The sequence below is a fragment of the Vanacampus margaritifer genome, chromosome 11, assembly GCF_051991255.1.
Source record: "Vanacampus margaritifer isolate UIUO_Vmar chromosome 11, RoL_Vmar_1.0, whole genome shotgun sequence".
Classification (NCBI taxonomy): Eukaryota; Metazoa; Chordata; class Actinopteri; order Syngnathiformes; family Syngnathidae; genus Vanacampus; species Vanacampus margaritifer.
Genome location: NC_135442.1, coordinates 10,978,647 through 11,001,310, shown reverse-complemented (window position 1 = coordinate 11,001,310; position 22,664 = coordinate 10,978,647). Strand labels below are relative to the sequence as shown.

At 42.2% G+C, this 22,664-nt stretch overlaps 4 protein-coding genes and 1 long non-coding RNA gene across 10 annotated transcripts; 2 read left to right on the top strand and 3 right to left on the bottom strand.

The window, feature by feature from the left end:
* Window positions 1-711: 711 nt before the first annotated feature.
* sona (SON DNA and RNA binding protein a) lies at window positions 712-9,536 on the bottom strand. Its single transcript, XM_077580309.1, has 10 exons — window positions 9,372-9,536; window positions 7,923-8,008; window positions 7,606-7,810; window positions 7,238-7,296; window positions 5,283-7,124; window positions 4,587-5,181; window positions 3,477-4,000; window positions 2,919-3,397; window positions 2,763-2,855; window positions 712-1,848 (listed from the first exon to the last, which is right to left on the bottom strand). The coding sequence occupies exons 2-9, from the start codon at window positions 7,948-7,950 to the stop codon at window positions 2,781-2,783; spliced, it is 3,807 nt and encodes a 1,268-aa protein (XP_077436435.1). The 5' UTR covers window positions 7,951-8,008; window positions 9,372-9,536; the 3' UTR covers window positions 712-1,848; window positions 2,763-2,780.
* Window positions 9,537-10,190: 654 nt separating this feature from the next.
* Window positions 10,191-12,816, top strand: ercc1 (excision repair cross-complementation group 1). Its single transcript, XM_077580314.1, has 9 exons — window positions 10,191-10,342; window positions 10,431-10,808; window positions 11,296-11,399; window positions 11,510-11,609; window positions 11,730-11,806; window positions 12,130-12,229; window positions 12,326-12,397; window positions 12,486-12,554; window positions 12,634-12,816. The coding sequence occupies exons 1-9, from the start codon at window positions 10,286-10,288 to the stop codon at window positions 12,697-12,699; spliced, it is 1,023 nt and encodes a 340-aa protein (XP_077436440.1). The 5' UTR covers window positions 10,191-10,285; the 3' UTR covers window positions 12,700-12,816.
* Window positions 10,704-17,670, bottom strand: LOC144060616 (uncharacterized). Of its 3 annotated transcripts, none has more exons than XR_013295956.1 (6): window positions 15,046-17,670; window positions 14,897-14,975; window positions 14,641-14,787; window positions 14,350-14,575; window positions 10,937-11,026; window positions 10,704-10,849 (listed from the first exon to the last, which is right to left on the bottom strand). It is a non-coding gene; the product is annotated as an uncharacterized LOC144060616 (long non-coding RNA). The 3 variants fall into 3 exon arrangements; XR_013295955.1 differs by having other exon boundaries at window positions 14,350-14,787; window positions 15,046-16,612; window positions 16,735-17,670; XR_013295954.1 differs by having other exon boundaries at window positions 14,350-14,787.
* On the top strand, window positions 13,407-21,382 carry prmt2 (protein arginine methyltransferase 2). 4 transcript variants are annotated; one of them, XR_013295953.1, is made up of 10 exons: window positions 13,407-13,669; window positions 14,369-14,557; window positions 14,644-14,805; window positions 14,931-15,095; window positions 15,197-15,372; window positions 16,489-16,618; window positions 16,708-16,844; window positions 17,723-17,882; window positions 17,967-18,130; window positions 21,232-21,382. XR_013295953.1 is itself a non-coding variant. In XM_077580312.1 (9 exons), the coding sequence occupies exons 1-9, from the start codon at window positions 13,589-13,591 to the stop codon at window positions 17,997-17,999; spliced, it is 1,230 nt and encodes a 409-aa protein (XP_077436438.1). In that variant the 5' UTR covers window positions 13,407-13,588; the 3' UTR covers window positions 18,000-18,604. The 4 variants fall into 4 exon arrangements, 3 of the variants coding, with proteins under 3 accessions (XP_077436438.1, XP_077436436.1, XP_077436439.1); XM_077580312.1 differs by lacking the exon at window positions 21,232-21,382 and having other exon boundaries at window positions 14,372-14,557; window positions 17,967-18,604; XM_077580310.1 differs by lacking the exon at window positions 21,232-21,382 and having other exon boundaries at window positions 17,967-18,604.
* LOC144060615 (uncharacterized) lies at window positions 19,013-22,586 on the bottom strand. The gene is made up of 3 exons (XM_077580315.1): window positions 22,569-22,586; window positions 21,608-21,710; window positions 19,013-20,451 (listed from the first exon to the last, which is right to left on the bottom strand). Exon 3 carries the CDS (start codon window positions 20,444-20,446, stop codon window positions 19,475-19,477), a length of 972 nt encoding a protein of 323 aa, XP_077436441.1. The 5' UTR covers window positions 20,447-20,451; window positions 21,608-21,710; window positions 22,569-22,586; the 3' UTR covers window positions 19,013-19,474.
* Between the last annotated feature and the right edge of the window lie 78 nt (window positions 22,587-22,664).

Here is a 22,664-nt window from a genome sequence, read left to right as displayed (position 1 = left end):
ATATACCAAATAAAAAAATACTAAAAGAACAAAAACGTCCCTTAAAAAAAAAATATATATATATATATATATAAATTATCTAAAAATAAAAATAAAAACGTGAATTTTACCCTCAACGGAACAGTTGAGAACTTGCTCGCCTCAATACATCCTGCAATTACGTGATTTGACCACAAGATGACAGTATGGAGTGTTACAGCCTAATATTCACAGGTTAATAAATATCATTCAAATGTCACATTAAGAAAACAGACCATGACATATCACAGCCGGAAAATATGCTTAAAAGGTCTCTTCGGCAATTCCCAAAAATGATTGTGGTGTTAACTGAGCCTGTTTGGGGATGACAAAATTGTCACTGCAAATCATTTTTCAAATATTTAACTATTATTGGTTTTGATATTAAAAACACAGAGAAATTCTTTAAAAAGCAACACTTTTGTTTTGTCTTATATTCACTTTGTTGTACTTTTTAAAGGTTATTCGAATGATCTGGTCAATTAACAGGTAAATGTGAAAAATGCTCAATGTGAGTCTTGTGAGATGACCCCCCCCCCCCCAACAAACTAGAAACTATTTTAAATGTGCTGTCATGCTGAGAACACAACACGCAAGGACATGAATATGTACAGATCAATGAAGTTTTTAATAATCATTATCATATTTATATACAGAACAAGCAATGTCTTATTCAAATTGCCCCCCCCCCCCCCTCCCAAAAAATCCCAAAATGCATGTTCCTCTTTTATTTTTTCTCTCTCCTGTCTTGGAAAACAGCAATAAAGATCACCTCAAAGGAATTTGTGTGTTGATGGAGAAGCAGACACAATAGGAACAAGAAAATCTATGCGTTACCTTCCACAGTTAAGACGGCCTTGGCAGCTTACTCATTTTCCACTGCAGTCAATTGACATGGATCGAAATTCTATGGTGATGAACGAGATTAATAGGTTGCCAACAACAAGAAGTGATTGTCCGACCCACTGTTGAAATCACAGCTAGCGAGGCCTCAAGCTTTCAAATCCACTATCACTTCAAATAAAGTAGTCCTACAGTTTGTCAAATGATGAATTATTTCCTCTGTGCGTGCATCTCCGAGTTAAATTTAGCTGCCACTTTAAAAGAAATATAAATCACAAACAGGGCAGAACTAATTGAATTTTGATGTGTTTTGTGACAGGGAAATGTTACTCCGTCTAATCTGCTCCTCTTGGTTATTCTCATACTTTTTGCAACTGAATGGTACCCAAGCTTGTGTCAACAAATCGCGCATAAAAATCAACTGAAACTGTTTTAAAAAAACACAAACGCATAAACTAGGGAATACAGCAGAACAAGGAAGCAGTGTCCACTTTACACGGTCCTTTAAGAAAGCTTAAGTAAAACCAATTTAGACTAACTAAGCTTTTACAAAAACAAAAAAAAAACGGCGCCACTAGTGAGTTTGGTTTTAGTCTTTACAACAGTGATTGCTTGAGCAAGTAGCAACACTGAGGGGATGTTGGTGAAAATCACTATATACACCCACACACACTCACATTCGCACTATAGTTTTACAATCATGCACACGAGAAGTCACCGTGTCCAGTTTCTTGAGTGGTATCACATGACCCGGCCGCGCAAACGGAAGCAACCTGGGGCAGACTTGTAAGCAACCGAGATGCTCGTCTCTTGTGTGAGGCTCAGCCACGCCACGTGACTTCCAACCGGGAACTACAGTGGGCACATTGTCCTGAAAAAAAATATCCTTTTTTTTGTTTTGTTTTGTTAGGTGTTCCTGTGCGGGTCCTAAGAAGGGGAAAAAAATGTATCTTCACATCGTTTTTCTAACTTCTAGTCAGCCAGCGCCTGCAGAGAAAGAAACATGACATTCATTAACAAGTCTGATGGGTTGATGCAAAAAACGCGTGAGATGTTTGCTAGTTTAAAATCAATACCGATAGCTGGAAAAACAAGCATGAAACGACTACGCTAACATGCCACAAATATTTATATTTAAAAACAAATCCTGATGTGACAACAGTTCAATGTTACCCAACCTTTACTGTCACAACAAAGGATGCACAGTTTTAACTGTGTACCTTCTGCCATCTAGTGGAAGATCATTTAATTTTTCTGCCCGTCAATATCCATCACTGGCATAGAGAGTTGGACACAGACACATCATTTGTAGTAAATAATTAACAGACAAATTAGGTGAAATTAGAAAATTACCCACAGCATAGTGATGATCTCTCATGGCAATGTTGGGGGGAGAGACATAAGAGATGCTGCGGACCCTGGGAACCTTCTGAACTATTTGTTTTTGTTCGACATTAAGCAAAAACAGTGAAAAGTTTAAGATTTAAGGTATTTTTTTATTTTATAGAATATATTTATTGTAGAAAACTATAGAGAGCTGTGGTATTTACTTGTTTAAGTTTCTATTTAACATTTTAAGACGTACTGATGACATTGGGAGCTCCCTGAACATTTTGTTAGAAATTTAAAAGGATGTCTATTGCCTAAGATTTAAAAATATATATATATATATATTTTTTTTGAAAAGTCAGAAAAATTGTTCAACATGCTTTAAAACATTACAACAAAGTCAATATTGGCATTTGTATTTAAAAAAATGGATGTCAATATTTTTCCTTCTTTTTACTGAAAATTAATATCTGCTCCAAATATCGGTTATCAACCTTCTTGACTACTACGAATCAGAATTGGCCTGAAAAGAACATAACGTCGCGCTCTGGAAAGAAGGTTGCTGTGTTTACCTTAAAGACTTGAAGAGTTTAGAATTCATCATCCGAGACGTGAGGTTTAGCTACAGCCATCTCCTCCTTACTGTTGGCAATCATCTTACATTTCTGGAGAAAAATAAAAAACGGTTACGGGCACACTCCAAAGCATCATGCATCAACCTCTTTTACCTCTGTCAGCTCCTTTATGGTGTGGATATTCGCTTGCTGAGTGACCTTCCTTTTCGCTTCCTCGATGTGGTCCAGGTTCAAGGATGGGGTTGGTGGCGCGAGACACGGGGGAGGTTTGTTTGTGATGGTGGGGAGGGGGGCCAGGGGGGGCATGGCCGCCAAGGCCCCCATGTTGGTCAAGGCTGCCGTCATGGTGGCCGCCGTCATACTTGCCATGGCGGCGCTCATGGTGATGTTGGACATGTTGGGCATTCCTGGAATAGTGGGCAACCCCATTGGACCTATGTTGGGCATATTTGGCATCCCCATGCCCATGGGGAGGGGTAACGGCAGAGGGAGGGAGAGGGGGCCGGCCGACGGTGTCGGCAGGGGAAGCTGGAGGATGGCTTTTGGCCGCAGACTCTCGGGGATGGGCACCCCCGCTTTGGCACACATGGCAGCTGCGTTGGCCTTGGCTATCTCCAGTAACTGGTCTTTATCTGGAAAACAAAATAAATCACGTAAACACTTGTTCTACGTTGTCACTTTCCTGTGATGCAAGCACGTGAAAAGTTTTACCCAGGTCAGTGAGCCTCGGCGGCGACTTGCTGGCGCTACGCCGTGTCCGCGAGCCAGAGCGGCGCTGCTTGCGGAGAATCAGAACAGGAGAGTGGCTGGGCTCCCTTTTCCATCTGTCCCTTCGATCAAATGAGCGACTGCGAAACACCGGGCGCTTCCCTCGACCTCTGGATCGTGATCGGCGTCTTCGGTCAGAGGAGCGAGACCTGGACCTCCGACCCCTGTCACCTGAACGAGACCTTCTCTTGCGGCCGGCGGATCGGCTGCGAGACCGCTTGTTCCTGTCCGTGGACTTGGATCTTTTCCTCCCCCTGTTGGGCGAGCGGGAGCGTCTTTTGCGGACTGGAGAGCGAGACTTGGATCGGCGCGCCCTGGTTCGAGATTTTGAACGGGATCGCTTGCGTCGTGTGGCCAAACGAGAAGGGCTGGATCTTCTGCGCCGGCTGGGACTCCGCGATTTTGACCGCCGCTTCTTCTTGTCGGATGGTGAGACAGATTCTCTCTTCCTCACTGGAGACTTTGACCTGAAGATGATGATGAGAACGATTACATTGATTATGATGGAGTTCATACTTAAGACTTTTGACTTAGTTCCTCCCCTTTATAGAGTACAAAGATCTCAGTCGAAATGTATCAGTTTGACATACTTCTTTGTCACAATTACTACTTTCCTTTTAGCCAAAGTTTTGGCGCCATCTTGTGGCATTACACCAACAGCTCAATAGTCCAAATTGAGTTTTTCAGCATACAGCTATTATTTAGAAAATTGCAAAATTGAAAATTGTTCTTTTCAAATTCAAAGCAATTTATATTTATATATACATGAAGCAACTCCAGGCCATTTAGGTCATAAAAGTAAAACTAGTAACCAGTCCCCACAAATATATATATATATATTTTTTAAATCACATTTGTTATTGGTAAATTGTGTTACAGTGACCCCTCGTACAACATTGTGTGTAAAAATAAAGCATGAACAACAATTTAAATTTGAATGCCACTGGACATCGTATTTAATGCCATTAAAGGCCTTTTTTTTTTTTTTGCAAAATCTAATTAATGTTTTTTAGTGACCCACAGAAACCCTTTTGGTGTTCCTTGCAAACAAACCTCTTTCGGGGTGAAGCTGAACGCGAAGGTTCCCTGTGCTCTGCGGGTGAAGGCGAACACTCTTTGCTCTGCCTTCCTGGAGATGCTGAACGCGAGGGGCTTTCCTGGGATTTTTCTATCATGTTTGGCGCCAGCGAAGAACCTTCTATTTCTTCATCTACGTCTTCAGAACCTTCAGATCCCTCTGGTCTAGTGACAGGTTCTGGGGAGCCAGAACCGGTCCTTGAAACATCCTGTTCCTGGCATATGCTAGCCTCAGCCTCCTCTGCCTCCTCTGCCTCCTCTGCCTCCTCAGCCTCCTCAGCCTCCTCAGCCGCCTCAGTCTCAGCCTCCTCAGTCTCAACCTCCTCAGCCGCCTCAGTCTCAGCCTCCACTGCTTCCTCAGCCTCAGCCTCAGCCTCAGCCGCCTCAGTCTCAGCCTCCACTGCTTCCTCAGCCTCAGCCTCAGCCTCAGCCGCCTCCTCCTCCTCCCGTTGTTCTTCTTCCTCTTCTTCTGGGATGGCATCAGGGTCCTGAGGCTGCTCCTCCACTTCATCCACAGAGGTAACAGGTGGAGAACTGGAAGCAACCAGTGAGGTCACAGGTTTCCAGCCACCTGTAACATAAACAAGGTATCAACATCGCAGTGTAGTAGAATGCAATTTTCAAATTCACTTTTTGTGATGTGTGTCAATATAAAATCCCAATTATTCTCACCTGCTGCAGGAACAGTTTCATCTACTTCGGCCATCTTTTCTGGGGATGCTTGCTCCGCCTGGGGAGGAGAAGTCGTCTTCTCCTCCTGAAGGGGTGAGGCGGATCTGGCATGGGATGACTTATCAGATGGCCTATCACTTGACGCAGACCGGGATCTGGACTTGGATCTGCGCAAGCCAACAGAGACAGATTTTGACTTTGACCTTCTGACGCGGATCCTTGGCGATTTGGACTTCTTTCTGCTCGGCAATGGTGAGCGTGACTTTGACCTGTGCCTTCTAGGCAACGAGCGGGATTTTGAGCGTTTGCTAGACCGCGGCGGAGACCGCTTTCTCCTGGCAGGGGAGCGAGAACGCCTTCTGACCAGAGATCTGGATTTGGAGCGCCAGCGAGAAGCAGGAGTTCGTGATTTGGTCCGTTTGCGGGGACTCCTTGATCTGGAGCGCCGCTGACGTTTGTAGGCTGTGACGGAGCGTGATCGGGTTCGCCTGGTCCTGCGGACAGATCTGGAGCGAGAGCGGCGTGATCTGGGAGGTGGCGACCTTCTATGTCGAGACAGTGATCGACTCTTTGTGCGCCTGCGTTTCGCCAAGGAACGTGACCTGGAGCGGCGATAAGGGCGCCTGGATCTGGAGCGACGAGCCCTGGCAAAAGAGCGTGACCGCGACCGTCTACCGCTTGCACCTCCACGTCTAGGCGAGCGTGTCCGGGAGCGCCTCAAGCGCCCTCGTGAGCGGGACTTTGATCTCCGGCTTTTCCTCGGAGAGCGAGACAAAGAGCGCGACCTGCGTCCGCCACGTTTGGGTGATCTTGAGGATCTTCTTTTAGTAGACGGGGAACTTCGGCGTCGCCTCGGGGAGACAGAAGCACTTCTTCTACGTTTTGGCGACCTGGACCTCCGTGGAGACCTTAATGACTTCTTCTTGGGCGTGCGCGACCGAGAAGTGGACCACGACCGACGGCGAGCTCTCTTGGGAGACTTGGAGCGTGGGGAGACAGACTTCTTCCTAGGTTTAGGAGATTGAGAGCGAGAGATGGAACGCGAGAGCCGCCGATTTTTTAGACGAGTGGGAGATTGCTTGTCCTTTGAGGCTGCTCTTGAATGATTTTCTGGCGGTTCTTCAGCGGCCACTACTGTTTGATCATCATTCTGCTGTTTAGGGGGACTTGGTGACCGACTAACTCTTGACTCAGATTGCTTAATATCTGGGCCCATAATAGGGAGAAGAGACGCTGGCCTGGGTGAATCAGACTCTTTTACCGTTGCCTGCTGCATTAAATTGGATTCATCTTTCTCTATTGGCTCATCTCTCGGTGCATTACCTTCCTGTTTAGGAATAATGTCAGGAAGTTCATTGGCATGACACAAAGTACCATCTCCTAGACTGGCTTCTTCTTTAATCTGAACTGTTCCCGTCTGTGTTACCTCATCCAAGCTAGGCAGAGGGGATTTTATATCCTTTTCTGTCCCATTGGTATGACTATCGTTTGTGGTCTTCTCTGCACTTTGCGGAACTTCCATTTCAGTTATGCTCTCTTTCTTGTCTTCAATTGGTTCAGGATTCAGCAGACTGGGAACATCTTTCTCATCCCCTTTGTTGTTTGGTGTTGACATTAGGGTCACTGGCTCATGCTGTCCAGGTGCTACCGCGGGAGAGGATTTGCCATCCCCTGTCCCTGCACGCCCCTCCGTTTCCGAATCGGAACCTGAGCCAGTACTGCTATCAGATGAAGAGCGAGACTGGGATTTCTTTTCATCCTTCTTCTTCTTCTTTTTCTTCTTCTTAGCAGCATGTCTTTTGTGTTTTTTAGATTTTGCATCTCCCTCCTTGTCCACACAATCTGACAAGACAATTAATGAGCTTTTTTTATTCTATTTTTCTTATATTGTTTATTTTTTGATTTGACAAAAATCAATCAAAAATAAGAATTTATCATTCTCACAAGCGTCCTACCTGTTTTAGCCTCTTCCTTCTGCCCAGCATGATCTCCAACTTTTGCGGCCAGCCTTGCACTGCGAAAGCAAGGGCAGATGGTTTCAGAATTTCCACACGAAACGTATTGAGCAATACATTCATTGTTAATTTAGATAACTAATTACTAACATAGGAGGCTAAATTGAAGTAAGATTACATAAGATTAATAATTTTAGAGTACAGTGCACCACCGCATACTCAGAGTTCATCACCCACGGATTCACATATTCGAAGACTTGTCAAAAAAAATGTTGTTAGTTTTTTTGTTTTTTGCTTCGTTTAAGCGGACGTCACACCCGGAAAATGGTGGATCCACAAAGTAAGACCATAAAAACAACTTTTCTGACCTGGCTCTAGTAGTGCGGACAGGTTTCAGAGTCGCTGTCTCCGCCTCAGAATCAGCGCCAGAGTCTGAGCTGCTTTCCTTTTCACCCTTCCTCTTCTTTTTCTTCTTCTTGTTCTTGTGCTTTTTGTGCTTCTTGTTTTTCTTATGGGGCTGTTCAGTCCCGTCTGTGCAATTCACGTCATCTTTTTCTGTTGTCTCATCCTCACCTGAACAGACACCCGGAATTTCACATTTTATAAAGTATGGCTACACTGTGTAATTTTATGACAAATGGAGAAAAGAAGCGGGGTCTTTTTTTACACCCTAATCATCACTCACCAGCTGGAACGTCCACTGTGCACTCCATCTGACCGCTTGCAGCTGCAATCGTAAAGGATCCTCTTAATAATAAAAGGGTCCCGTCACTAGAGAAGAGTCAACACCACAATCACTGAGTCTTTTCTCAAACATTTTAAGCCCAAGAACCAAATTAAAAAGGTGATTCCTCTACGGGACCCAAACATCATCAAATACATCTACACATACACCAGAGTTAAGTCAAGGTAACTGCAGTCTTTTCGGTTGTCGAAGATCTTCACCTTTATTTATTTTGGATTTATGGTTAAATGTCTCAAACATTCAAGAAGTGCACTGCTGACTTGACTTAAATTTTGCGGACATTCACATAGATGTCAATGTACATACATTCATAACAGAGGAATGTACCCCAATAAAATGTGACAACACTGACCCTAAATTTAGGGAAACCCCGCTATGACTAATGTAAACATTGAATCGGTCACATCACCATGATAATGTCTGGATGATACTTGAGGAGTTAGCATAGTTTGAATCTCTAATCGAAATATTTTCTATTTTACAAAGCGTGCATATTAGTCAAAAGTCTGCAAAATAATGCAACCTCAATAAAATCCTGGTTTTCGAAGCAGTGGATATTATATAACTATATATAACTATAAAGTAAGAAAACGTACTTGGGTCCATCCATCCATTTTATGAACCGCATATCTTTTGACCGCACAACACTATTTTAATTATACGCTTTTCCAACAGATCTCTTTGAAATTACGAAAGTGACTCTTGATCACGCCCACATAAATGAAATACGTCTGTTCGACTTAAGACAAGTTATTTTTACTGAAACTTGTTTCACTACAAGAATGAAACGACATCGGCTTTCCGATGACAAGCACGGCGACAAGTTAACGTTGCCGCGCTACCAGCCAACCACGACGTGTTGTTTTGACAATCAATTTGTGACATTGGCCAGTCATATCTGCACACATTTGTTTTTATAGGAGTGCTAACATAAGTACATGTCGGGAAAAGTTGACTAAGTAAACCAAAAATCCCACATAGTTTGCAAAAGCAACTCAGTTTACAAGTTACTGATCGCCAGCGGGCCTGCGTTGCTGTAAGCTAGCTTTAACATTCATTCAAAAAATAATTGGAGGTCACGGTGCTAGCGGACAAATAGAACATTTGTAAGACCATTTTCCTAAAAACAAAAGAGATTGACTTTGCTTACAGGACTTGGAAAGCCAAAGTGCCAGTAACAGATAATAAACATAATGCTACAGGATTGCGGCCTCCACGGTCATTCACAACCTATTCGTCTCGCTAACACAGCTAGCTAGCTAGATAGCATGCTCGTAGTTATTTAACAACCTTGCGCAAAGTCCGTTTTCGCTTGTAGCTATTGCGCGTTTCAACAAAGCTACTTGGTTAAATCGTCAAATGTGCTTATAATTTGTGACGCATGTTTACCCTGTGAAAGTTTAGAAGCAATAGTGGGAGAGTAGATTTCTTTTCAAGTGCTGCAGTCGTAGTTCCCAAAACGTGCGAAGCCGAACAATCGCGCACCGACAACGCTAGCCAGCTAACTCTTCCGCCATGACAGGAAAGTATCCCGGCATGCATTGCTGCGCGCGTTGAGTGGCAGACAGTTGCCCGGGCAACTCCGTGATGGATGTATGGATGTATGGATGTATGGATGTATGGATGTATGGATGTATGGATGTATGGATGTATGGATGTATGGATGTATGGATGTATGGATATAGATAGATAGATAGATAGATAGATAGATAGATAGATAGATAGATAGATAGATAGATAGATAGATAGATAGATAGATAGATAGATAGATAGATAGATAGATGGATGGATAAGCACATTGGCAATGAAACTAATACGACACACAGTTTGCTTATATGCGTTTAATTTATTTTTTTAACTGGAAATATTGAGAAAAGCATTCACTGGACGCCGGTAGAAAGAAAAAATAATGTTAAATGGGATAAACAGAAGATTTTTGATCTTCAAATCTTCAAGTAGGTGGTTTATTTATACATTACTGTATGTAATGTGAATATTTTGCAGATAAATAAATTCACTACATTACCCATAAGCCCTATGGGGGAGGAGCTAAATAGAACTAGGAAATGCGTGTGTTACTGTGTTTAGCAAGGGAGCGGAATAAAAGCCGTTTGCATTATTAGCCCTTGTGGAATGTATTTTTCTTCCTTGAATCTACAACATGCACCTAATGGAAGCGTCAAATAGCCAGTACAGTACATATCGTTTGCTAAATTACATGTAGTTTTTACTTTCTAGTACTCACGGATTTTTAGGAAGTTATTTGTGTTCGTTAATTATTTTAAACATTCTTTCGCTGAGACATGAAGAGATTTAATATCAATTTGGATGATTCTGCCTTTACCAAACAGAGAACACCAGTAAGTATGGTATTCTTTTCATATGCATCAGCATGTTCTTCTATGATTCTCTTAACAATCATTTGAGTTAGACATGCTTGTTTTTCAGCCGAAGCAGCACTTTCAACCATCAGCAGCTGTGGGACAAAACAAAACCAATGCAAGTGCATCCCTAGTAAAGGAGGGCCAACCTTTGTCTTATGCACAATATATCATCAAAACGAAAGCTCAAGGGTCTGCGCCTCCTCAACGAGATGTATCCTCTGATATGCCCACATCTGAAACTGGTGGAGCTCTCACTGTTGCCAGTCTGAGGCAAAGCGAGCTTGACATAGTGCCCCCCGCGGAAGGAACGAATGCAAGTGATGAGGTGAAGAAGAGTGAGGAGCCTCAGGGGTCCGACCATGGTCAGAGAGATGCAAACGGTCCAAGCCTTTGTGCAAAAGCCGCGGGGTCTGGGAGCAGCATCGTTGTCAGCCCCAGACAGGTATGATGAACCAAAAGGAATATCAGCTAGATCTGCACAACCTTAAATAAGCAATATTATGCTTTTTTTTCACATTGTAAAACAGTTACCCAGTGTCAGTGATATGCACTTATGGCAGCTCTGCTTACCTTTTGGCTTTTACTTGATAGCAGAGGTTTCACACCTGTGGGGGACACTAAAGTGTCGGACGCTTGAAGGTGGCTCTGGATCTAGCCCAGCTGTAGTGCAGAACAGCTTGCTCATTAGACACATTGTCAGAAATGAGCAAATAAAACATGTACTTGGTTGTTCAATTATACACTTGATTGGGGCAGGCACTGCAGAGACCCACCTCTTGGTATACAAACTAAGGAGTACATTTTCAATGCTATGTGCTTTTAGAAGTCTTTAAAGGCATATTATTACAATTACAATTTTGGTTTGAATTCCCTGCATGGAGCAATATTTTTACCTGAGCATACTGTAATTTATGTTTTTGCGGTTACAGAGGGGAAATCCCATTTTGAAGTTTGTTAGGAGTGTCCCATGGGAGTTTGGAGAAGTTGTGCCAGATTACGTCCTGGGCCAGACAACTTGTGCTCTCTTTCTCAGGTGGATGTTTGTGGTGCTTATTTAGAACATTTTGTGAAATACCTGCAAAATATTTGACATTTTCTCCCTTTCTTTTTTATGTTTATTTTTTTACATTACCTGTCTCAAAGTCTAAGGTATCACAATCTGAATCCAAACTATATTCACGATCGACTTAAGCAGCTTGGGCAGAGCTTCACCCTTCGAGTTTTACTAGTTCAAGTGGATGTGGTGAGTATAAAGTGCCATTTTATTATATATCACAAAAATGTGACATTTGAATTAGGGTGTGTTTCTAAATCTTCTGTATATTTGTAACATGTCGTGTATTGTTGGGGTTTTCCCTCACAGAAAGATCCCCATCATGCATTGAAAGAGCTGGCTCGCATCTGCATCATGGCTGACTGCACTCTTATTTTGGCATGGAGGCAAGTCCTGTGACTGATTGTTTAAAAGACAACAACAACAAACAATACTATTTCTGTTACCTGACAGTGTGAACAGTGCAACCTTTATACTTAAGCATGAACTGGGTTGAAAAATGAATGAATCACTAAATCAATGAAAGCTACAATGAACAAAATATACACCAGTGTGGTCTTTGCTGTGCAGCAAATGCATACCTGAACACACAAAAAAGTCAACATATAATCAGCACAATTTTTAAACTTAATAAAAGTGTGACTCTAAACATACATCATATTATATAAAATGTATTATTATTTGTTTTTATTTCTTAATAAACTGGCAGCCCCGAGGAGGCAGGACGTTACCTGGAAACATACAAGTCATATGAAAAGAAACCGGCAGATCTTCTGAAGGAGCAAGTTGAAAAAAACTATTTATCTAAGGTAATTTTGCAATTAAAATTTTAAAGGTGTGTTGCAGTTTTCTGTCATCGTTTTTTTTTTTTTTTATAATGTCGCACATTTGTGTTTGTTTTGAAGGTGACAGACTGCCTGACCACTGTGAAGTCCATAAACAAGACAGATGCTATGACGTTACTGTCAACCTTCTCTGTGAGTGCCTCTTAACCAGTTGTCACTGCAACTGAAATCTTATTTTTTGTCCATTGGTACTTTAGTTATTTCTATTGTTTCATTGTAGTCTTTGGAAGGAATCACCAGTGCATCGAAAGAAGACCTGGTTCTCTGTCCAGGTCTTGGTCCACAAAAAGTAAGGGGAAACATGCACGTTATTATATTGTTGCAAAGAACACTTCAACGTAATATGAATTTCATTACTCTGTTTGCAGGCACGACGTCTTTATGATGTGCTTCATAAACCTTTCCTAAAATCCAAGACAAAGTGTGACAGTTGATGGGATGACAAGATGGCTGACTTTTGAAAAGACAAGAGCATTTTAGACGCTGTCAATACGTGTATTATTTGGCAGAACAGTGCTGTTTATGAATTAATAAATATTTTCATGTATTGATATCATTGAATCATTCTATAAAAGATGGTGACTTAAATAAAATATTGCAAAAATGTATCTGAAACTACAGTATGATGCTAGCACTGCATTGTTTACTACAAAAGCATCCACGTTTAAAAATAGATAAAATGTATAAAGGCTAATCTTATCTAACAATATGTTGATATTGCTGTAAAACTGTTATTGGTGTATTTAGTTACAGCGTGGGGGGGATAGAGAGGTGATTTTGTCCAATCGTCGTTTTATACTAGGGCCTAGACGTGTTTTTTTCTGCAAACATTTACTGTAATTATAACTTTACTACTACGTTAGATGAGTCATCGATAGACTACAGCTCGTTTCGATTCACCACAAAGTCTGGAAAAAATGGTCATAACAATCGGTTTCGTTTCTTTCAAGTTCTGCCAACAAGCACTCACGCATCCGCATACTTTCCAGCCTTGCTGTCAAAATAAATGTCATTTACATTGAAGGGGGGAAAAAACACTCTAAACGCCATTCTTAATTGTAAAATTATTCATAAATTAATTTGATAAAATGTTATATTTACGATTGTCTTTGAACGCACCAGGCGTGACGTAAACATCAGGAAGCGCTTGCAAAAGTTGTGCTTTCCGGTCTTAAATTTTTTTTTTTTTTTACATTTGACACTGTAGTTCCAGCTCAAATGGACTCCGCTACAACGCGTTATAACATAAATATATTTAAACATGTATAACTACGTCTTTCGAGAGCATCATTAACGCTGCCATCTCGATTCGCGTTTGTAAAAATGGAGGATCAGAAGGAGGATCTGGTACCACCTGAGGAGTATGTTGTTTTGTGGAGCTTTACAGGGCGTTGCAGTGACGAGGTCGGTTGGTCGGTCGGACTTTCTGTCTGTCTGTCTGTCGGACTTTCTGTTCGTCTGTCTGTCTGTCCGTCCGCCCGTCCAAACGTCCAAATGTGTAAAATGTATTGCATTACGTATCATATTGCAAACTACGTGTATGAAAGACCAAATCGGAGTTTAATTTTGCCAAACACCTCGTACAATCGTAAGTCATGATGTCACTATGTGCAAATAGAGTTTATAATGTAGTTATGCAGAAAAAGATGTGCAAATGCTTTATCATTGCGTTAAGAGTTGTTGAGTGTGCCTTCTTATAAGATAAGATAAGATCCACTGATTGTCACACCCATCTAAGTGGGGCGAAATTTGTTCTCCGCATTTGACCCATCCCCTGAGGGAGCGGTGAGCAGCAGCAGCGCCGCGCTCAGGAATCTTGTGGCGATCTAACCTCCCAATTCCAACCCTTAATGCTGAGTGTCAAGCAGAGTGGCAATCGGTCCCTTTTTTATAGTCTTTGGACATTGAACCCACGACCTCCCAGTCTCAGGGCGGACACTCTAACCACTCGCCCACTGAGCTTGTGTCACGGGACGACGTTCGTAACATTGGAATGCCGTAAATCGGATTAAAAAAACGTACGTAACGCTGTAGAAAATGAACGGGTAGTATCTGATTAAATTCACATCCAACTTTAAACTTGCCTATGTCTGTTGTGTTCAGCAGCTTAGCATCAACAAAGGCGATCGACTGTTGATCCATGCCAAGATTACCCCAGAGTGGTGGTGGGCTGAGCTGCGAGGGGTTTTTGGTTACGTCCCTGCCAGCTACCTCCACCAGGGAGCCACTGAAGAGGAGGAGGATGAGGATGCGTGGCAGGATGAGGAGTACTACTTCACTTACGGAACACTGGTTGGCTTTCTTGAATCACTGCAGTGTTATTAGATCAATTTCCATGCAGGAGGGAAACTATTTTCAATATATCTACACCATACCAGAATCTTCACTTGGAGATGTTGTCAGACAAGAGCCGCACAGAGGCGTACAGGCGGGTCATCGTCAACAACAGCGCTTCTTTGCACGGGAAGGTGGTGATGGATCTTGGTTGCGGGACGGGCATCATGAGTCTGTTCTGCGCTCAGCTAGCACGACCAGCAGCGGTAGGAGTACAGTAGGAGTAGGCAGCATGTTAGTGGATATGCAGAAATTAGGAACACAGTCTAGGAGGATTTTACTATTAGATTTTCCCACCATCTTGTGTCATTGTTGTAATGTCCTCTTGCAGGTGTACGCCGTGGAGGCGAGCTCGATGGTGCAGCACACCAGGGAGCTGGTGAAGCAGAACACATGCGATGAGGTGGTCACGGTACTGCAGGGGCGAGCCGAGGAGATCCAACTACCTGAGCAGGTGGACGTCCTGGTGTCGGAGTGGATGGGCAACTGCTTGCTGGTAAGAATCCCCCTGCCTGTATTAGTTAAAACTGTTTGTTACTGCTACAGGTGGCATGGGAATTTTTTAAGCATACGTTATCCCCTTTCTTTTCGGTCTAGTTTGAGTTCATGGTGGAATCCGTCCTGCTGGCCAGGGACCGCTGGCTGAGGGAAGGTGGTACGATGTGGCCTTCGTCCGCAGCCCTCACCTTGGTGCCATGTCAAGCCCACCGATATTACGGAGAGAAAATGGCCTTCTGGGAGAATCCTTACGGCCTGGACTTCACCCCGCTTCAGTAAGACACCTGGAAGCTAAAAGGAGATTTTGTTTTTCCATCCATTTTTTGTCGCCATCATCCTCATATAGGGTCACGGGTGAGAACATTTAAAGTCTTGAATAAATGCTTGTTGGTGACATGTATGCCCCGATGTGACAATCAGGGACGGGCCTACGATCAGAGTAGGCAAGTGAGGCAGTGCTACCCACCAACCGATGGGATCGACTTTATATGTTGTGCCTTTTTGCATAGCGTCGCTGCTATGCGAAAAACACTTATGTCCATTTTTTTTCTTAAAAAAAAAAATTGGAGGGTAAAACATATTCCAAAATGTAAAAAAAAAAAGAAAGAAAAAAAAGGGAAAATTGGCAACGATAGTTAAATGCAATAAAAGTGTTAAGATACAGCATCATATTGGGCCCATGTATAAATCTATTTTTTTTAGAGGGTGGGGGGTAATATTCAGTGAAAGAAAATTACGAGAAACAAACTCAAAAACTTGCGAGAAACTCGGATGTTTGTGCCAAGTCACAAGTCCCATGTGTGAAAAATGCAGACGGTGTAAGAATTCGTTAAATTATACTTTTCGGTCGGGTTTTCAAATAAAGAGATAGTAGTTGCTTTAGCAAAGATTAACCATATCGTTTTAAGCATTCACACTGAGGGACTGCAAGAAAAAGAAGAGGAAAAAAAATCACAGCAGTCTGGATGAGGTGCTGCTCATCCTATGATGGTGTAGTAGGGCCACGTAAATATTTTTTAAATTTATTTATATACATATATTTTTTTATATTTACGTGTTTTTCTCATAAATTTATTTTCTCGCAAATTTGACACTATAATAGTGGAAATACTTTTTTCTCACAAATGTGCCACTTTGTCGCAAATATTTTTTTTCGCGTAAATTTGTCTGAATTTTTCTCTCAATTTTGCCATTTTGTCGCAAATTGAGTAATTTTTGTTTTGTTTTAATTCTTCTCAAATTTGCCACTTTATAATGTCACAAATACTTAATTTTTTCTCATAAATGTTTGTTTTTTCTCACAAATTTGCCACTTTATGTCGCAAATCTTTTTTTGGGGGAGGGGGGGTATGTGAGTTTTCTCCAAATGACGTCGTGCCTTCTTCCTGCAGGCCTCTCGCACTGCAGGAGTTCTTTGGCAAGCCCAAGTTCAGCCACTCAATGGAGCCAGGCGACCGCCTCGCCCCTCCTGCAGACGTCATCTACTTGGATATGAACACGCTGCAGGTGGCAGACCTGGAGGTACATCATCCAATCAGTCATCTTTCATTCCTACAGTTAGTCCCTTGCGAAATGTTATAAATGCGTAGGACTGTTGTTTCATTTCTAAGGAAATGCAGGGCGAGTTTCAGTTTCACCTGGAAAAGTCTGGCGTGTTCCACGGCTTCACCGCCTGGTTCAGTGTTCACTTCAAGAGCCTGGAGGAGGGAGGCGCGCCAGTAGAGTTGAACACCGGACCTGACTCAGAGTATAAATCATCTATCCATTTGTTGATGCATTTTAAAGTGGAACCTTTGAAGTCGAACGCACCAAAATTTCAATATGGGTGGAAATCAAAACTTATTCGCAGCTCAGGAAGCGTTTAAAACAGGTGTGGGCAAACGGCTGGGAATGGCTCCAACACATCCTTAACCCTAATAAAGATAAGATGCACAATCTAATTTTATTTTTTACATTTTAACAGTCGGGTTGAATATAGAATTTACGGTTACTGGTACATATTTGTGAAGCAACCACAAAGCACAAGATGTAAAATACTTATGGCAATATCTTATAAACACCGATACAAATTAAACATTGCACCGCACTCACCTTCCTTACATGTCAGTCATGATCATAGTCAATATTTGTATGAAGAAAAAAAAACACTTCTAGGTCATCATACATGTAAAACAATTTGAAGAAAAACAACATTCCGTCAGACAGTTAATACTTGTATTACAGTTAAGAATGTTAAAATATTAAAGTCAACCCCCAAAAAATATTTTATGCAGCCCCACTAGCCTAAATATGGTATTGTGGTTATTATTGCGTTAGTGTAATACGAGTTAAGCAGCAAAACCCAGCAGTTTTTATCCATATCAGAAGGCGGCCATTTTGCCACTGGTTATCGAGTGAAAATAAAAATCAGTTTCTCAGAACTCAGGTAACAACCAATCACAGCTCAGCTTCAGTAAACAGGTGAGCTGTGATTGGAGCTGAGCATCTGTGATGTCATTTTTAGTCCTGTAGCATTAATACTGTTAAGGTTTTGTGATGGTCATGGCCCTTCAGGTTTTAACCCCCCCCCCCCCTTTCACTCAGAAGGCAACCATTCGCAGTCTTCAATTAAGGTCTCGGTTCCAGGCCGACACACTGGAAGCAGACTCTGTTCATGCTGGACGAGCCCGTCAGCGTTAACGCCGCAGATTGCATTAGTGGAAGCATTATTCTGCGAAGGAATCCCACCTGGAGGCGCCACTTGAGTGTCACCCTTCACTGGGACGTCAGCGGCCACACACAGGAGGCAAATTAGTCATCTACAGCGTAACATCAATAAGATAGTGGAGCTACATGAATATGATGATGTGCTTCCATTTCTGATCTTTAGGTCGGTACGAAGAGCTTCCCCATGTGGCGCTGACAACGTCTCACCATCTGGAACGACGCTTGTCTGCTGAGTTTCTGGGTCTTTTTTGGGCCTTCACTTGTGACTGATACAGACCACTGGGATGAAGAATTTTTCTCCGCAACATTTTCAGTGACAATATACAAGTGGTTTGTACCATATGCACAGATTACACTTTTTTGTTTAAAAAAAAGAATTTAATAATTTCCCCAGTGCATTTCAATGGGTGTCAATTATACATGGATTTTCACTATTCACTGACCAGTTCCATCTCTTCATGAATAGCAACACTAAAGGTATTTGGAAATTCTCCACTGCACAGACTACAACCCCTATGTAATGCATCAAGTACGCCATCACAAAGTCATGCAGAATGAAACAATATTATCATCAGTAGGGGTGGGCAATATATTGGAAAAAACGCCAATATCGCAGAGACATGCAATAAGTTTGAATGTTTTTATCTGAATTTTCCGGTGAGATCACCATCCAATAGTTGATCATTATCCAGGGAAATTACAATTAATTAACTAAAAATACATTGAGCTCGCTTATTTTTGCCACATGAAAAAGCGTTGTTCTTGCATTAGATAATAAAAATGTTATTTCTTTAGGTTTAATATCGATATCTTAATATTCAACTATATGGCATGTTTTTCCAATATCGTGCAGCCCTAGTTATCAGTAATTTGAGCTTTTCTTATCCATGCATGTTTTTGTTTTTTGGCTTTCATCTTGGAGGTTGCTTGGTAGGCTTGTGATTAGCAAGTTTGCCTCACTTTTCTGAGGTTTAAATCTCAGCTCAGACCTTCCTGAGGGTCAACATTCCAGAAACGTCCGTTAGGTCTATTGAAGCTGCTCATAGAAGTCATTGAGGGTTTCGAAATGGTCATTGTTTTGCATCTCAATTCATCCGAATATAGAAAAGTCCATTTATTTCTGTAGTGAATTAAAAAAGTCAAAAGTCATACACAGTACTATCATTAACTCATTCACTGCCATTGACGGCTATAGACGTCAAAAATTCATTTGAACTATTTCCATTTAACATTTTTTTCCCCACTTTTGTTAACAAGAGTATGAAAACCTAGAAAAAAATTATTGTACATTTAGAACAGATTTAAAATGTGTGATTAATCGTGAGTTAACTAGTGAAGTCATGCGATTAATTACAATTTTTAAAAAATCGCCTGGCACCCCTAATTTTTAATAATCTTTTCATAATTTTTTTTTTTTTTTTTTAAAAGTCTCATACTCTAGTCAACAAAAGTGGAAAAAATGTTAAACTAATAGAAATAGTTAAAATTATTTTTTTGACGTTTATAGGCATCAATGGCAGTGAATGAGTTAAACATACAAATACTTAACTAATTTCAATTTAGCTTATTATGCACAATTCTAAACGTAGTGTAGGAAATCTTTCACTATGTGAATTGAACCAATGACATAAATGCAGCTTTCCACAAAATTGCAATAAAGATGCCATAAAGTCACAATTTGACCCCGGACACCATAGTGACCTCAGTGGGTGCCAACTGAGCGACCTCCAGAGGTCGCAGCGGCTTTGACAGAGGGATGAACAACGGGGGTTTGACCACATTGTCGTCGTCGTCGCTTTTTTCCCCTTTCTGCCTCAGATGTTTATCGCAGTGATTGATAAACGTATCCAGCTTGGCAAAGGTCTTGTTGCACACTTTGCAGTGATAAGGCCGCAGCCCCTTTTCGAGGCGGACATGCAGTCTGATGTAGGACGACCTAATGAAGGTGCGGCAGCAGACGCCGCACTTAAGGTCGCTCACGCTGGAGTCAGGCTGAGGTGCAGGCGAGGGCGCCGCCGCGTTCCCCTGCAGGGCCGACTCTTCGGCCTTGTGAGGGAAAAGCGGCGGCACAGAGTTGAAAGTCTCGCCGCGCTCGTCACACTTGTGGGCCGGCTCGCCCGTGTGAATTCGGGCGTGCGAGAGCAGGCCCGACTTTTGCGTGAAGGCCTTGTCACAGTTGGAACATTTGAAGGGTTTCTCACCTGTGTGAATTCGCCAGTGGGTCTTGAGATGTGCGGCCCGCACGAATGTCTTGCCGCACTCGGGGCATTTAAAGGGCCTGTTGCCGCTGTGGATGACCTGGTGGGCCACCAGGTGAGAGTTCTGGTGGAAGTACTTGCCACAGATGCCGCAATGGAACCTCCTCTCCTTGTTGTGGGAGGCCAGGTGTAGGGTCAAGTGAGCGGAGGACATGAAGGTTTTCCCGCACAGTTTGCAGCTGTGCGGCTCTATGCGGACGCCCGCCTGGGCCCGCCCCTCGCCTTCGCTGAGGGGGTTGCCATCTTGCCGGCAGGACGGACATCCGGACGCAGCGTCAGGTTTGTCCGTCGGTTTGGTTTGATCTGATTGCGGGAGACGGAAGCTGTGTCCGCACTTGGAGCACTGCTGCTGATGATGATTTTCTAGGCTGCTTTTCTCCTGCATGGTGCCTACAAACAGCAGAGACACATTTCATCAACATGCATGTTAGGTCTGCTGTGTAAAAGTCTAGGCCAGGGTGTTAGGTCGGACCCAGCACCAGCACATCATATTTTGTGGCTCAGTAAAAGTGTGCCTACTTAAGTTGTTCTCCATTACCCATAATGCTTACGTTTACACCGTGGATGAACACTACTGTGCATGACATCCAGCCAGCGGGACAAGCGCGAGATGAGGCAGTCTTTGATAGAAAAACAGCGTGCCAAATAAATGACTTGTCGACTAGTAATATTAATTGTTGACGATTTTGATTTGTCAACGTCGTCGTGACTAATCTTGGCAGCCCTAATACTAATTAAGGCCTAGTTCAGGGGTGGCCAAATTCGGTCCTCGAGAGCCACAATCCAGCCTGTTTTCCATGTTTCTCTCCCCTAACACACCTGGTTCATGATCAGGATCGTTATTAGGCTTCTGCAAAGCGTGCTGATTAGCTGATCATTAGATTCAGCTGCGCTGCAGGAGGGAAACATGGAAAACAGGCTGGATTGTGGCTCTCGAGGACCGAACTTGGCCACCCCTGGGCCCTAGTTCTTAAATTCATGGATTCAATGCCCTTTATTTCACCAAATCCAAATTTGAATTCTAGTGTACTGTTTATATTTGGTTGTCACCATTTTTATGACTTCTGATTTCAAACTCAATTTGTTGTTGAAACTGTCTATGATAATCAAATGTATGTATACTGTGTATAACACTATGATGAGGGGATTATACTTTTGTTATTTTCACAGAGTCAAAAAGCTGGGAGCCTGGAACGGGTTCTAGCGTTCGAGGTTCTCGCCACTGACCCAACACCACTGTGAACTAAATAAATTAAGTGTTCTTCAATTAAAACTAAAACAATGTAGAATTATTATCTTAATAAAGGCTTTCATGATCTCATTTATACCGCATGGGTGTACTTAATAAATTGGCCAGCGACGGCGACATCATTCATGCAGCGTGAAGCTCGTCTAAAAGAAAGGAGCCTTAAGCTTGTGAGTCGACTAGTAATCAATCTGAAGCGCACAGAAACAACAAAAACAAGCTTAGCACCCCATGCTAAAAGCTATTACCTTAACTTCAATACGCGTCAAAATGAGCATTTTTTACATTCATTGTACATACCAATATCAACGAGCGACGAGGACACTGTCCGGCTACCCTTCGGCAGCAGAGGGAGACAGTCACGTGGCTGCACTACGCACGGGTAGACAGCACCACCTACAGGCTGGAGGTATAAAGGACACTTCAATATCAAGAACGCAATAAGGTCTTTTTATTTATTTTTTTAAATATAAAGTGGACATTTCAAAATACTAAACACATACAACTCCCCTTAAGCACACTTCAAACGCTTAAAATATTTTGTATATATTGCATGTTTTTTTAATATAGCAATGATTAGGAATGTTCAATAGCACTTTTTTTTCAGACTAATACCAGTACAAGTATTCATTCTTCGAGTACTCACCAATACCGAGTACCGCTACCTCTACAGTACCACAAAATATTGTGAAGAAAGACCTTTCTTTTCTGACGCAGACGATGATTCGCCGCCATGAGAACCCGATACCTTCAAATAAGGCCGGATAGCTGCTCTTTTATAACCATCATTATTTTACAGCTTGAATCATTTTTCTTTTCTTCATCTACGTGCAAATTAAAAATAGAGACAATTAGAATGATAGTACATTCAAGTTTGATTAAGATTTGCACCTTGTACCGGTATTCCAGACGTGTTACGATGGTGCATTTTAAATTGAAGGCAATACTGTGGCTTTGAAATTTTGAGGAAAAAACACTGTGAAAATAGCAAAATCGTGCTAAAGATTATTTATTGAAAGTTTCTATTTTACGTTTTATAATTGTATTCATATAAAGCGTTTTTGCTTTGATCCACTAGCGTGTAATTAATTTCAAAGTATCACATTACCAAGTCAAGTCGAGTTTGTTTATATATCTCTTAATCACATGTGTCTCAAAGAGCTTTACATGCCCACAGTTACAAAAAATAATCCTTCCAGATAAGGAGGAATTGATATATCAATCGATCATAGTCTACCCCCTTTCGCTCATCTTCACTCACACCAGCAGTGATGTGATGGGTTTCGTTTTTGCAGAAAAGAAAAGTTAGCGGGCTAGTGAAAGGAGGGGACAAAAAAAACGTCACTACTCCCGGAGC

Bases quoted from the DNA above. Each gene is read 5' to 3' on its own strand.
- sona (XM_077580309.1), bottom strand. From the start codon at position 7,950: ATGGAGTGCACAGTGGACGTTCCAGCTG. The intron at 7,297-7,605 runs GTCAGAAAAGTT...TTGCTTTCGCAG, and splicing joins GTCCGCACTACTAGAGCCAG to TGCAAGGCTGGCCGCAAAAG. The intron at 2,856-2,918 runs GTAAAAGAGGTT...ATTTTTCTCCAG, and splicing joins CCATAAAGGAGCTGACAGAG to AAATGTAAGATGATTGCCAA.
- ercc1 (XM_077580314.1), top strand. From the start codon at position 10,286: ATGAAGAGATTTAATATCAATTTGGATGATTCTGCCTTTACCAAACAG. The intron at 10,809-11,295 runs GTATGATGAACC...TTGCGGTTACAG, and splicing joins TCGTTGTCAGCCCCAGACAG to AGGGGAAATCCCATTTTGAA. The intron at 12,230-12,325 runs GTAATTTTGCAA...TTTGTTTTGAAG, and splicing joins AAAAAAACTATTTATCTAAG to GTGACAGACTGCCTGACCAC.
- prmt2 (XM_077580310.1), top strand. From the start codon at position 13,589: ATGGAGGATCAGAAGGAGGATCTGGTACCACCTGAGGAGTATGTTGTT. The intron at 13,670-14,368 runs GTCGGTTGGTCG...TGTTGTGTTCAG, and splicing joins CAGGGCGTTGCAGTGACGAG to CAGCTTAGCATCAACAAAGG. The intron at 16,619-16,707 runs GTACATCATCCA...TTCATTTCTAAG, and splicing joins TGCAGGTGGCAGACCTGGAG to GAAATGCAGGGCGAGTTTCA.
- LOC144060615 (XM_077580315.1), bottom strand. From the start codon at position 20,446: ATGCAGGAGAAAAGCAGCCTAGAAAATCATCATCAGCAGCAGTGCTCC.